General features: G+C 38.1%; 1 protein-coding gene across 5 annotated transcripts in view; it reads left to right on the top strand.

The window, feature by feature from the left end:
- Positions 1–13,380, top strand: part of agtpbp1 (ATP/GTP binding carboxypeptidase 1) — a 336,457-nt gene extending 323,077 nt beyond the window's left edge. For 2 of the 5 annotated variants that reach the window (XM_060838211.1, XM_060838238.1), the window contains one exon: positions 12,445–13,380. In XM_060838211.1, the coding sequence (XP_060694194.1) occupies positions 12,445–12,637 (193 nt within the window). In that variant the 3' untranslated portion in view covers positions 12,638–13,380. Of the gene's footprint in view, positions 1–9,622; positions 9,778–12,444 lie in introns of all 5 variants that reach the window. The other 3 variants (XM_060838220.1, XM_060838247.1, XM_060838229.1) reach the window with 2 other exon arrangements.
- The last annotated feature ends 723 nt before the right edge of the window (positions 13,381–14,103 follow it).

Here is a 14,103-nt window from a genome sequence, read left to right as displayed (position 1 = left end):
TGGGAGGAAATCAAAACTGAAAAGCTTCCAAGGGCGTGGTGACACTTATCGCAACTAGAATCTCACATTCGGAAACATGTTGCTACTTTACACCATCACTCATCTGATTGACTGTCATAGTAACTGCATGCAAAAATGAAGCTACTGAAGCTATCCATCCATAGTGCTACACCATGTTCGAACTCTGTCTGAACCTTTTTTTCCAAATACCCAACAGCGCACAACATCTTTCCATTGTTCAATGTAGATGCTATTTAGAAAACCTCTATTGAACAACGGGGAAAGTGAAGAAAAGAAGAAGCAAAAGCTGCATTGACTACTGGGAAAACATGGAGGCTGCTTGCCTTTCAAGCAACAACAAATTTGCAGTCAATAAATGATGATATTACCCAACTCCCATCTGTGGGGAAACAGGTGTCAGTTAACACTGCTTAAGCTATATCATGCTGAAGGTGATGTTCTGTAAAGACTGCTGCCACTCTTGAGTATCCATCACATCCCTGTTTGCCTGCTCCAGTTGTGAAGAGTACAACATGCTAGGATTATGCAGTATGCTATGTTTGGACCATACTGCAAGAACCGCCAGGTTGATTCATGCATCAAAACCTCATCTTCAGGAGGTGCTGAGCTGGGATCCTCAAGTGGCCATTAATTGACAACTTGAGGACCTTTATTATTGTTGTGTTGAGAAGGTTACCTATGAACTTTGTCACCCAGAAATTAATTAGTGACATGGTACAAAGGAGTGAGTATCTTGGCAGGGCCAACTCATCCAATTATTTCCCATTACCTCCCTAGGAAGGATATGTTGCAGTCCAAGTACTGTTGCAACAGTAATTGTAAAAGAAAACCCCCCTTATATAAAGATAATAAGATAGCAATAAAGATAAAAGAAATATTCTCCAGAATACCTAAAAGACTTCCCAATGGTTCCATGGAATCATCCACTTTCCTTATCATTGATTTCATTGAAAATTAGGAAGTCTGTAGACTAATGCCTGTCTTCTGTCATGGTGGAAAGCTGAAATTCTACTCATTCAAAATTCTAGTGCAGATTCTTTCAAAATAGTCACAGTATAAATTTGTACCAGTTATTATTCTTTCTTGGTGAAATTTAAAAAGTGTACTTATTTCTTCCAATTTTTAACAACTTATCAGATCTGAAGTATGGCTGCAAGCGATGTTAGTACCTATCTAATAGCTTGCCCAAATGGTCATTGTTCTTGTATGACCTCAAGCAGTGAGTAAGTATTTCTCATCAACTTGTTTAGAGATGTTATGGCACACAGCTGGAATAGGTGGGACTTGAACCCCAGGTTCCTGGCTCAGAGGTAGAGACATTACCAGTGTGCAACAAAAGTTAGTGAGTACCAGTAGAATATTAAATCTTGGTAGGGTTACAATTGATTCCAATTCTATCTTTGAAAAAGAACATTAGAAATGCGAGTTGAAGCTAGTTTTTTCCAACCGTCTAGCACAGATACAGTTAGGCCAATTGTTAGGTCAGTTTCCCACACCACTCAGAGGTCACCTAGGCCTGCACAGACCTGGACTTGAATTTGGAACTTCCTTGTTCAAGTATGTTACAGCCAGAAACCCTCCAGCTGTGTTAACATAGTGTACCAACTTTTGTCTAAATACACGAGTTATATTCTTTCTTTGAATTTGAGTGTAGCTAAAAAAAGGATGTATTTTGTTCCATCTGGAATTGCTTTTGACAAGAATGAATCGTGAGCAGCCTTCCTGAACCACTTCCAAAAATATGTGCTTTTGGTACACTCAAAGTGATAACTTGTTACAAGTATATGACTTGCTGAGCCACTGCAGAGGGCAGTTGACCAAAGTTCTGTGGGGCTGGAGTCATGTGTAAGTCATGATGACAGATTTCTTCCTCTGAAAGATATTAGTGAATTAAATGGGTTTTTATAGCAATTGATAATTTCATGATATCTAAGACTGAGAATTTTTTTAAGTTCACGACTTATAAATTTTATTTTGATTTCTCCTCAGCTGTTGTAATGGGTTTAGAACTCATGTCTCCAGATCCTCTGGACTTCTAATTCAGTTCTACCTCTACTGTATCTGTTAATTGTTTAGCCATAGTACATGGAGGAACATAAGAGGGTGGACTTACAGATTCACTAAGGGACTTGCCTGATTTTTCTATTCATTATTATAAATGGGCAGTAAGTCATGAGGTTCTATTAAGAGCACATCGTCTTTCATGAGCTAAACCTAGCCTAAGACCTGCAGGCAGAATATATGTTCATCAATTCTTTTAGATTGGTGGAAAATGAAATTGATCTTAGGCAGGAGCAGCACCAGTTTTACAGTCCACCTTTAGTGTTTTCCTTCTATTAGGTTCACCGTAGATGAAAAACAGCTTGCTGCTGAGCTGTGAGCGCCTGTTCTATGGTAGCATCCAAGAACAAGTTCACATTACATTTCTACTTTTACAGCTGGCGGAGCCAGCTTTTTTTTGGTTCAATTTCAAAGCTAATTCTTTGTAAATAACCTCTGACAGCATACTTTAAACAATAATCTGGAATAAATACAAATTAGAACCTGCATAATAGCAAGTAGAACTAGTAAATCTGTGACAAATGTAATGCACAATTTCTAATTGAGTAGTAGATAAATATTTTAAGTTTCTTTTCTCGTAGATGAAAGACCTCTGCGAATTCTTTTAAAACACATTTAAACGCTGATATTAATTGGACATTAAATGTTAATTCCATTTTATGACAAGCAATGTTGTAGGAATACCCTTTTTCATGAAAGAATACTGTCTCCAGACGTAAATACTTTTAAATGTCATTACAGTGTTCTAGTTAATAGTTAAGATTTGATGGGTCTATCTTGAAGCCATGTATTATCATGGGCTCAATTTTACCAAAAATTAACTAGATATCAATTTTGGGGAATTTCATGGGGAGTTTCTCTGGCAAATTATCACTGTCAATTCTCAACTGCTCACTTGATTAAGTATCCACCACATCTCCATGATGCTGTTCTTTTTCTATCTTGAACTCACCAGCAGAAGTACTGATTACTGTCAGGACCTTCTGGGAATTGTGTCATAGTCGCCATATTTAAATCCCAACTAAGCACTAGGTCAATCACCACAAGCCAGGAATAGCTATTCACAGTTGCACTGTGGAAAGAATTATTTTGGGGATAGCCAACAGAAGCACATGAGCACCATGATTAGCTAAACGTGATCTGGAAGTCCTGGTGGATGTGGTGCTGGAGAGGAGGACTGTCTTTCCTCAGGACACCACAGCCAACTGATACAAATTTGCCAACAAGATCAGTGTGGTGTCCAAGTCTGGAAGAATGCTGAACAGTGCAGAAAGAAGGCTAATGACCTGCATTCCACAATGGTAAGTGCCACCATCTTCTCTTTGCGACCTCACTCTCTTCTACTGCACCATCTCCCACTAAGGTTTTTTTGTCTGCCACTCACAATATTGCATACAACATCTCTGTCAAACATTCTCATCCACCCTAACTGCAAACTCTGTGTGCCTTCTCTGTTGCCCCTACCTGCAGCAGCACTAACAACTGTGCCAGCCACTTTCATTTCACTCAATTCCGCCCTTTGTCTCATTCCAGGAAAAAACATTGGCTCTCTCTACCCTGTTGCAGGCAATGCGGGTGATGGGAATGAATGACATTTGTTTCGTCGCCCTGTATGAGAACCATGTCTACTCGTTTTGTGATGTTAAGACCTCCATGTCCTGGCAACTCAATAAGATTAGTTCCTCATTCCTGTGCTGCTCTCCAATTATCGCCATTGTGAACATGTTCTTAACAGGCTTGAACTTCTACCCATTTTTCACAACTCATTCTCTCACTTGTCCTCTACAGGCACCAGCAGTGTTTGCCATGAAGAGAGATCAGCCCCTTAAGATATCATCTCCTCCTACATGTCTGAGAAAGAAGTCTCAGATTCCTGAAAGGAAAAACCAGCAATCCTGTCTCCGGAACTGTGCTCCTGCTCAGATGATGACACTTCAGTTGGTATTTTAGGTAGATTAGAGTGGGGAGCACATTCTGGTGAGCACACCACTGGCATATCTCCTCACATGGCACCCTGGTACTCTGAGGATTGCCAGTGTCCAAGCACCTACTCAGCCATACACAAAAGAGGTATCAGTCATTGATAACTTAATTTGATTGTCAAGCAGAAACAGAGATAGCAGGCAGGATTTTCAGAAGCAATAGGCAAACTGATTCAAAGATTTGAGGAATACCCCAATGCTGTCTGTATCATTTGCCTAGCCAGGTTGGCTGCTGCCATAGAGATTAGGGCCCAAAACACTCATTGATGCTCAGCATTAATGACAAGAGGATAGGGAGAACAAGGGATCTTGACCTCACTCTCTCCCTTTTTCAAAAGGAGATAGTACAGTGCTAGTAGGTACCCAGCTGAAAAATAAACCACATGCAGGCCTCGAGCAGCTTCATCCAAGTACACTCTGGAAGCAATCATCTCAATCCTCACCCTACTGGTAAACCCCAACCCTGTGGGAGTTCAAACCAAGTAGTGTGAACCTTCAAGATGGGACACTGTTAGTATGTCTGGGCCATCTAGCCACAAACACCCCCAGGGCCAGCCACCCATAAAACTCTTAAGGCCAAAAGGTTGGACTATAGGTCATGGTCCCTCCAACTTGCCTGTGAACCCCAAGATGCACCTGAGCGTTGAGAAGTAAAGGAAAAATAAAATCATCTGAGGACACATAAGTGGCATTTGAGAAACTTCATTGTAATTGCAATATCATATTTGGAAATATATTTTCACTTTTCATAATCAGCATTGTCAGCCACTGTTACTTTGGTGACAATCACAAAAAATAAAGGTACACAGGCTATGCTCTTGTTCAGACAGTCTGTACACAATCATTATCCTTCCTATATGGCCCAGAGCAGTATGAAGCCTCTCATACTACTTTGAAGACTTTCATCAGGTTGTAAGCCTATTTTTATTGATCAACAAGAAAAGCATAAAAAGATCAAAGTGGTAAACCGTGCTTGCAAATGGGTTTACACAGAGGCTGTTGGCTTCCACTGTGTAAAAACATTTATAGTCGCTGAAAAATTATTTAAAGCAACTCAATTTGGCTGAATGACGTTAACATACCTGTGTTGCTTTGGCTGTTGCTGCAGTGTAGGATAATGAAGGTGCTGTTCCTTCTGAAAAACATTCTCAATTTCTTATTTAATAGAATGCTATGGTTCTCACAGATCCTCATCGTCCATTACGTAGCCATGTCACATCTTCCAATTGTCTAGTGCAAAAAAATCCTCTAACAGTATGGTATTGAAGCGAACTGCGTAGAAATCTGACATGGAGGAGACATCTTTTGGTACTTGGCCCCAGCAGAAAAAGGTGTTGCATTGCATTTTGGAACATCACAACATTGTATTCTGAACACCAACTCTTGGACCAAGTATAGTGCCTCTGCGACCTCTCTCACCTGCATGGCATTCCATGGGAGATGAACAATTGCAGCTCTCCCACATCTTCACCTCATTATGAGGGTGCCTATGGCTGGAAACTCTGCATTGGAGATGGCTAGTCCATGTGTATCTCATCCATTCCTATGGATGCATAATGCAAGAAGCCAGTGAGATAATCACAGCTTCTGTCCCTGGACCCATTGGGAGGTTCCAATATATCTGTACGGGCTATATGAGAATCAAAGCAGCTCCTCAAAGCAGTAGTATATCATTCAGCAGTCACAGCGCACATAGATAACTTGTAAAAATCGTCATATAAACATTGGAACAAGCAGGCCTCGAACAAGAGGCCAATGAAATGCTGCTGCGTGGACCTTGCGCATATTGTTGATCTGATTCAGATGTATGCTACTGAAGTCTTTTCGCACACATCCAGTTTGAGAATGTATATGTAGCGATGATAATAACCTCTTTCCCGCACTCTCAACTCATATCTTATCCAAGAAACATACTTGATTAATGTGTGATTTGCTTATGGTCCAAATTGTGAAGTTCACAACCTCCTACAGGCCATGGAACCTTGGGAGCTGATTGCAGCATTTGTATCTAAGGAAAATCTGTACAGCTCAAATGACATTACAGCCATTAGAAGGATTCATGTCTAATGTTGAATGATATAGTGAAGAGTGCCTGTGGCCAAGATTTAGATTTGACACTGTAGGTGTCTTGAGGTGAATGCATGAGATCCCATACAGAATTATGTGATAACAAATGTCTTTAATCCATGATGGGTATCTGTTTAATTCAATTAACCATACAGACTGACGTGACTAATAACTACAACTTTTAGACCTTGAAATGCGCTAATTTGTTGAAGCTCAAACTGTGTTTGCTGCATAACATACAGGAACATTCTGTGGGTGAGACATTGTTGGTGCCATTCAGTAACCTGTCCTTCTCCTTGACTAACCATTGCTCAATGCCAGATCAAGCTGTCTAGCTTTGTGTCTGCACTAACAGCAAGACCAGACAGAGTTACTCTAAGCTTTTAAATTCTGAATGAGGGACAAAGTAAAAAAAAAAGGCAAGGCAAGGAGTAATAGAGATACTGTCAGCATCCAAATAGTTGTAAAATGAGTGAGCACTAAGATCTTTGAAGTGCAACTTGCTTCAATTCATGGGATGGATGTCTGTCCTTATGTGCAAAATGGTCTGGCAGCAGCATTGCAATGAAAGGTATCAGCATGCTCCAAAGTGCAGCATTGAAATGGAGAACTCGATTCTAAGTGAGTTAGAAATGTGTCTGAGATGCTGGGGAATACTAGCCAAGTTGGAGACCCAGTGGTGTATGCGGCAGGCTGGAGCTTCCAGGGAAACACTCAGACTCTCACATTGAGTCTTGCCGCATTCCTTGTTTTTTTTCTATCATGTACGAGTGTAGCAAACTGCATGTTAATGAGATGAGAATAGGGAAAAATTAGATGTTTAATGCATCCAAATAGCCTTTTTATTGCTCACTAATGAGACTTCCTTCATGCCTTTCAAACGTTGGGTGGAAATTTGGGTGTTTGTTTCTCAACATTTAAGGATCTAATTCTTTCAATCTCTTTTTGTCAAATCGATCGTATTTTCCCAACTGATTCACTATTGCCTAAATCATTCAGGGACTGGCAGAATTCCACCCGATGCCTTCTAATTATTACAATCCTGCTACTTTGTTGACTGCTGCCTTGCCAACTCTATTTAAGAAAGTTTCTTTCTTATGCAGGCATGTTCTCACAATATTATTGTGCCAAAAGACAACCTGTATACAATTCAATTAAGTATAAAGTCATGAATTTTAATGGAAGAAGTTCTGTCCAAGTCAGAAATGATGAACAGCTGGAGAGCTGCATTTTCACTCCATTTGTGATTCAATTTTGTGCTGCCTTTAACATAAATAAAAGTTTTTTAAAATTAATTTAGTTGCAGACTGCTTCCTAAAAAGACTTAAAAGCACAACAGCTTTATTCTCCAGTAATAAGCGAATCAGTTGAGGCAATTGCCTATTTTTCCTTTCTCCAGCTCTATATGATGTGGGAGAAACAGACTTCAATATTTATTTCGTGTGGTTGAATTGTAGTTTCCCTGCTGTTTGACAAGTAGACCATGCTTTGAATAAGTTCCCTATGTTCTTTTTTTTAATTACTTTTTTCTTCATGGAGCAACCATTGTATTAGAAAATATGCTGGTCACTTGTATACTTGGCAGCAATGGAGCTGTGCGATTTCAGGAAAGAAATCCAAGCATTGTTACCAAGTATTCTGCCTAAGAATGTGCATTAAAACAATTTGATCTGTCGTTTTATATTTGCTCAGTCTTGTTTTGGTTTGTTGCTTTTTTTCTAGTAACACATTCATTAAATAATAAGGCATGAGAAAAAAATTGTTTAATCACAAGTAATTAATTGCATGTGGGTTGTTTGTGTCCAAGTATCAAAGATCACAGTATTTTTACAAAAAAAAGGTAGATATATATATCATAAAAGTCTATTATTAGTTCAATTGTGTGCTTCCACAAGGCGGAAACGACATGTTTCTTCTCATGTGAATATGGTATATGTAAAAATCTTAAGATTTAAAATTTAATGTGACACTTTAAAAAATTATGCAGAAATATAATTTCAAAATGTTTGTAATTTAAAACGCATTGTCATTTGAGAGTGAAAATTAAATTTCAATTCCATTGGCAACCTTCAAGGAGTAATGAATCTGGAAAGATTACAGATGGAGTGAAGAACCATTTGTGGTTGGGCAATTCACACAACCTCAGTTTCATTTCAACTTTTTTTGAGTTTTTTGTCAGCAACCTTGGGACTCCATTCAATGTAATGAAATCTGACTCCCACTTTAAACATGTATCTCCATTAAGAGGTGCACCTGTGCCCATGTAGTTAGCAGGTCAAAGTTCAGAATTTCAGTGACCAGCAACCACTTACGTTCTGTGCAGCCAACTGATATCACATTTTTTTTTTCACAATCATTCACAGCAGTTAAGAATGGGCATAAGATATCTTAAGGTAAATATCCAAAAAGAACATTGCATCTCTGACTCTGATTCTCTCTCACTGAAGCAAGGTCCAGAACTGCATTTTAAAATAAAAGTCTTCAGCTTTTCATGAGAGAGGCAGAGCTCTCCATATTGCTGTCCTAGAAAAGTAGCAAATTAATAAGAATCTGGTTTCATTTGATTATACTGAAAATCTGAGAAGATGTAGACCTTAATGCAGACTTGTGCTGAATTTTGAACTACTGTACTTGCCTAATGAAATATTAAAAAGCACTTAGTACTGTCAAGCAATATCTTCAGCTGTTCCCTGGAGAGACTTACGAAACTAGGGGTGGGATTCTCGCTTGTTTTTATTTTTGTAACTATCCCAAGGACCTCTGGGCGACTTGACAGGAGCCTTGTCTTTCAAACCTCTACGTTTTCACTAATGGCTGATAATCACTTTAAGTCCCTTTGAAGAAGTGTTTTAGCACTTTACTGGAGGAACCAATTAGAAAGCCTCTGAATCATTACATGCTCCTGAATTACCTTGGTGCCTTGGAGACGCATAAAAGAAAATTGAGTTTTGTCAGTATGAGATAGTGGAAGCTAAAATTTGAAGCTGCAGTCTTTGTTGTGAATATCCTTGACATTAGTGCCAAGATTGTATTTGGAGATATGTATTTGCACTGAATATCGCCCTATCTAACAGTAGACTGAGAAAATCAGATGTTATTTGAACAAAATTACATTTGAATTTCTGTGGCTGGAACCATAAAGCAAGCTACCTTTGCCCTAATTTGATTCTTTGACTAAATAATGAGAAACTGGCCATTTTCTGCACAGCTTCTGTGTGATATTTATCTTTTATATGTGACAAAAAAAAACTGCTTTTATGACCAGTAAGAAGCAGATAACAAGTTTTTGACTTTCATTTTAAATTATTAAACATCTAATCATAAAGCGTGAGAAGGTTTTAATTTTCTCCTGGATCCTTCTGTCTGTCCCCTCATCTCTCTATGATGTACTTTTTTTCGTGATTTACCACAAAAGCAGCTCACTTTTAGGTTTCATCAGTACTGCTGTGTTTTACTGTGCAGAGTAATAACTCTCTCTTCCTTACTTGCAGTGAATTGCCTTCTACCTGTTCCAGACCTTCACCACAACGTATACCAGCCTCCCCACCCAACACCACATCCCAACTCCTACAACTGGGATTGATATTTCCACATGCCACCAATTTGTATTGCAGCATTAATCACTGAACTATCCAATTCTAATATGGTATGGCTTTATATTACAGATCCACATCAAACTGAAGGGACCTTGTAATGGCTTTGTCTCCTGATGCTGTAGAATCCCACACTTTCATATTTGGGATAATTCCTGCTGCTCAAGCATTTGTATATGAACATCCACACAGCTAGGCTGATCAGTTCCCCATTTGTTTCCCAACATCGCTAGAGATGGCAGAAACACTTTTTATCTCATTTGATATAGAGGATCTGTTACCATTTGTGGATAGGTTTCAAGCTAAATGTTGCGTGTTTATAAAGTTTTTAAGTGATTCACACTTCCTATCTATTATCATGACTTTTGAATACTCCAGTGGATGAATTCTTTTTTCTTCTTAAAAAAAGATCACAGCTGTTAAACAGAAATTATTTTATTTCTTTTATGTGGAAATAGTGGTGCTCACAATTCTTATTCACAGTCTCTAAAAAATTTCCATTGGTTAGACTTTAGCCCCAGAGTTTTCAGATTGCAATGTTGCTATCATTGAGAAATGTACCGCTAACATTAAAATAATGCTCATGCAATTAATGAATCGAGGGTCGCATGGACTGTGCATATCATAATTTTCCAGTATGAGCTGCAATTCTCACCACTTGCACATGCTCAAAAAACACGAGCTTTTGTCACCATGACTGTCCAGATGGTTATTTCTTTCTTTGGGCATATAGATTTTTTTGTAGCACTGTTGTTGAAATCAGTTATACAGCCAAAATCCTATTCCACTATCAATTATTTATCTCGTGAATCGTTATGAAATGTCATGTGAACACTGCACTTTAAAATAAAGGATTGAATTATGCCCTAACTATGCTCATCTCTCAATATACTTAACAAATTGTCCCATCATGTATATGATACCTTACTCTGCAGGATAAAACAAGTCTTATTTCCCAGTTCCAGAACATGCTTTTACCAAGGCTCAGGTTTCAGCCTTTTAAAAATGATGATCAGCATTTTTATTTTGGAACATTGTAACTGTGCAGAAAATGGCACATAGTACACTTTTCTGAATATTTTAGGGTATTGGTGCCTTCAATTTCCTATTGACCAAAATGTTCTGATGTTCTACAATATTTTTGTGTCCAGTAAGGAAACCTGAAGAATCTGGTCTATTTGTTTCAATTTGCACCATTATAAAAAGAGATCTGAATACCTTGGAATCTGAAGTGTCCAAAGAAATGTTATAAAGTATTTGATGCTGCAAATAAATGGATAGAAATGAAAGATAAAGCATTTGACAATCTGGAGTCCCATGTTTACAGAATTCCCCCTATCATAAGCGTCACTTACTCAAGAACAAAGGATCATTTGTGACTCAGTAATTGATTCAAAGATTGAGTCCAAAGCCCTGTGGCTATGTTTGAGTTTGGAAATATGGAAATGCTCATTATGGTACCATGGCAGAAAGTTTTGAAAGGCAACTAATTGAGTGGGGGCTTATTGGACACAATCCAATGAAGGGTGACAGAATGGGCTCCTGGGCCTGGTGAGCCAACAGGAAACGTGCCGGCACTGAGAATAGCTGCTGCAATCAGAACTCAAAATTGTGGACATTAGGTGCAAAAGAGGGTGCACTTCAAAGTCTTTTAAAGAAAAATTACAAAGAAGCCACATTTCACTAATGATGATGAATCTAGATTATAAAGGTAGTCACAGTAAAAGTAAGAATGACATTTAACATTTATTTTTTGACAACTCCATCTGGCTCATTAATGACCTTTAAATTTGCCATCCTTACCTAGACTGGCCTACATGTGACTGCAAGCTCATAGCAATGTGGTTGATTCTTAAATGTCCTCTGAAGTGGCCTAGTGAGCCACTCTGTTCAAGTTCAGTTAGGAATAGATAACAAGTGCAGGCCTTGCCAGCAACATCTACATCTTATGAGAAAAAAGAAACAGTTGTGACTTTCGGGGATGATGTCAGTTTGTCAGATGGAGTACAAGGCCCTCAGTAGCTGCCAGATAAACCACCTATTTTAAGCCAGCTTCTGCCTTTTGGATAACTTGCAAGCAGTGGATAGCTGTCACTTTCTTCACCATATAAAGCCCTCAATCAATTCCACTAGTTAAAAATGCCAGGAAATTAACACACCAGGCAGCAGTAGAAAATTGCAGGTATTTACATCTTCGTATCCTCCACAGCCTTTAAAATTTCAGGTAAAGGCAGAAAGAAATGTGGTTGCTGAAAATTGGATCCAAAAACAGAACTTGCTGGAAAAGCTCAGCACATCTGGCAGTAGCTGTGGAGAAAAGTTAGAGTGAATGTTTTGAGGTCTGGACCATGTTCTGAAAAAGGGTCACTGGACCTGAAACATTAAGTCTGATTTCTCTCCACAGATGCTGCCAGACGTGCTGTTTTTTTTTCAGCAATTTCAATTCTTATTTCTTTAAAATTCCAGTCCTCTTTTGACATTTTACTGTGTATTTTGAACTTTTGTGTGTATATGTGCATTTATGCATTGATGATTAGAATCTTTTGTTTGTAAAAATTATCAGGAGGTTAGTCTGATCTTAAATATTTGCTTTTTAATATTAAAATATCAATGACTACATCTAAATCCTGCAAATATGATCATTTGTTTTGGCGCAAGGTAGTGCCTTTCTGCCAAACTTTATTGAACCTTTTTATTTTAAACATGTTTTCTATCTACAGTCCTACCACTCAAGTTCTTGATGAAGATGAGCCACGTTGCCTTGAAGAGATTGATTACAGTGCTGAGAGTAGTGATGAGCAAGAAATTGATCTAAATGAAACAGCTGACTTTGACACCCAATACTTTGACCCAAGTACACAAGAGGAGCAACTCTCTGATTCTGACATCCCAAAGAGAGACTTCTTTCTTTAAGTTATAAATCACCAAAGAGGCTGGAAAATAAGTCTGATATTCTATAACCAATAAAAAAAAAGTCAGGGTTAAAATAGTCTGCTCTGAGTAAGAGCTAGCTCACTCAGGCATATTGGCTAAATTAATAATAAATATACTGCTGGTAACACTGGAAAATTCAACTCTATTATTTAGTATTGACTTCAAGTGCATTTGTACAAGTCAGAATAGAATCCTCCACTGTTTTATTTTCTCTGGATGCAGTTGCATGGCTGATTTTGTATGCAATTTTATTTTTCACTACTTACCTTGATCGTGTTTGTCTGTATGCACAGATTGTTCTCAAGATATGTACCAATGATCTTTTTGAAATCACTTAATTTGTGGAGAAGTTGAAAATAGCCTTGGCTGTTCAAACTTCAAATGATGTCTATTTAATTCCCCAACTTTTGTTTTAGTTGTGTCAGACAGTGTTCCAGGATCGTTTGATGAGAAATATGCTGCTTTAGCTATAACATTCAAATATTGATAATTATATTGTTATTGTTAAGTAGAATTGATCTGTCTTGAAATGTATCCATCTGCTGCTAAAAGAATATAAGTTGCACCTTGCTGTGGATTATATAAAACGTAAAAGCTGGCTGTCACTGTATTTAAATTTATTATCAACATTACCATACAATGTTGACACTATGTACAGTGAATTGTTAGCTTGTCATGAATAATGAAATGATGTAATTTTGATTTTCAGACTATGAATTAAAGAATTGTATTGTGGTAGTGAATTTGCATACTCCTGTCAGTATTATTTCTATTTTTGTGCCCAAAATGCTAATAAACTAAAAGCTTTGAAGTTCCGCTTCAATACATGATTGTTGTGGGACGCTCAGATTTCAGAGCCAAACTGACCATTCCATGCTTGAACCTCAGCCTGCACGCACGCTCAAAATCTTTCTCTTAGAAAGGTGCACGCCAAACTACTTTCGAATGTGACTCCAGACACACAATAATAAAACACCAAGAAAGCAAAATAATAATCTTCAGTATATAACCATAAAGTTTTGTAGATCAACGTTATAAACGTAAAAGTGTTTTTGAAGTAATTTATAAAAATTTTATTGTACGTACTCACCAGTCTGTTACTTCATCTGAGACACTTCAACTCATGCATATTGGATAGGAAGCAGTAGGTATTAGTAATGTTTTCATTTGCATTAGTCATTGATTTTATTCATTCAGCAATGTGGACTTTTCTGACAGGATCAGCTTTATTGCCCATCTTAATTTGTCCTGGAGATGGTTGTAGTGATATGCCGCCTTGAACCACTGCAGCCCATTTCATGGTGTTACACCACATTATTGATGTTCATGCGAGACGAGCTGAGTAAAGTTTGTTTTCTGCTGAAGATTCCAGTTCCTCTTCCCAACCCCTCAACACTATGTAATTGGCATGTGTGTGAGCGTGTATACACACACACACACACACC

The sequence above is a fragment of the Hemiscyllium ocellatum genome, chromosome 2, assembly GCF_020745735.1.
Source record: "Hemiscyllium ocellatum isolate sHemOce1 chromosome 2, sHemOce1.pat.X.cur, whole genome shotgun sequence".
Taxonomy (NCBI): domain Eukaryota; kingdom Metazoa; phylum Chordata; class Chondrichthyes; order Orectolobiformes; family Hemiscylliidae; genus Hemiscyllium; species Hemiscyllium ocellatum.
Note: the sequence above shows the minus strand (reverse complement) of the source record. Positions and strands in the feature narration are given on the sequence as shown.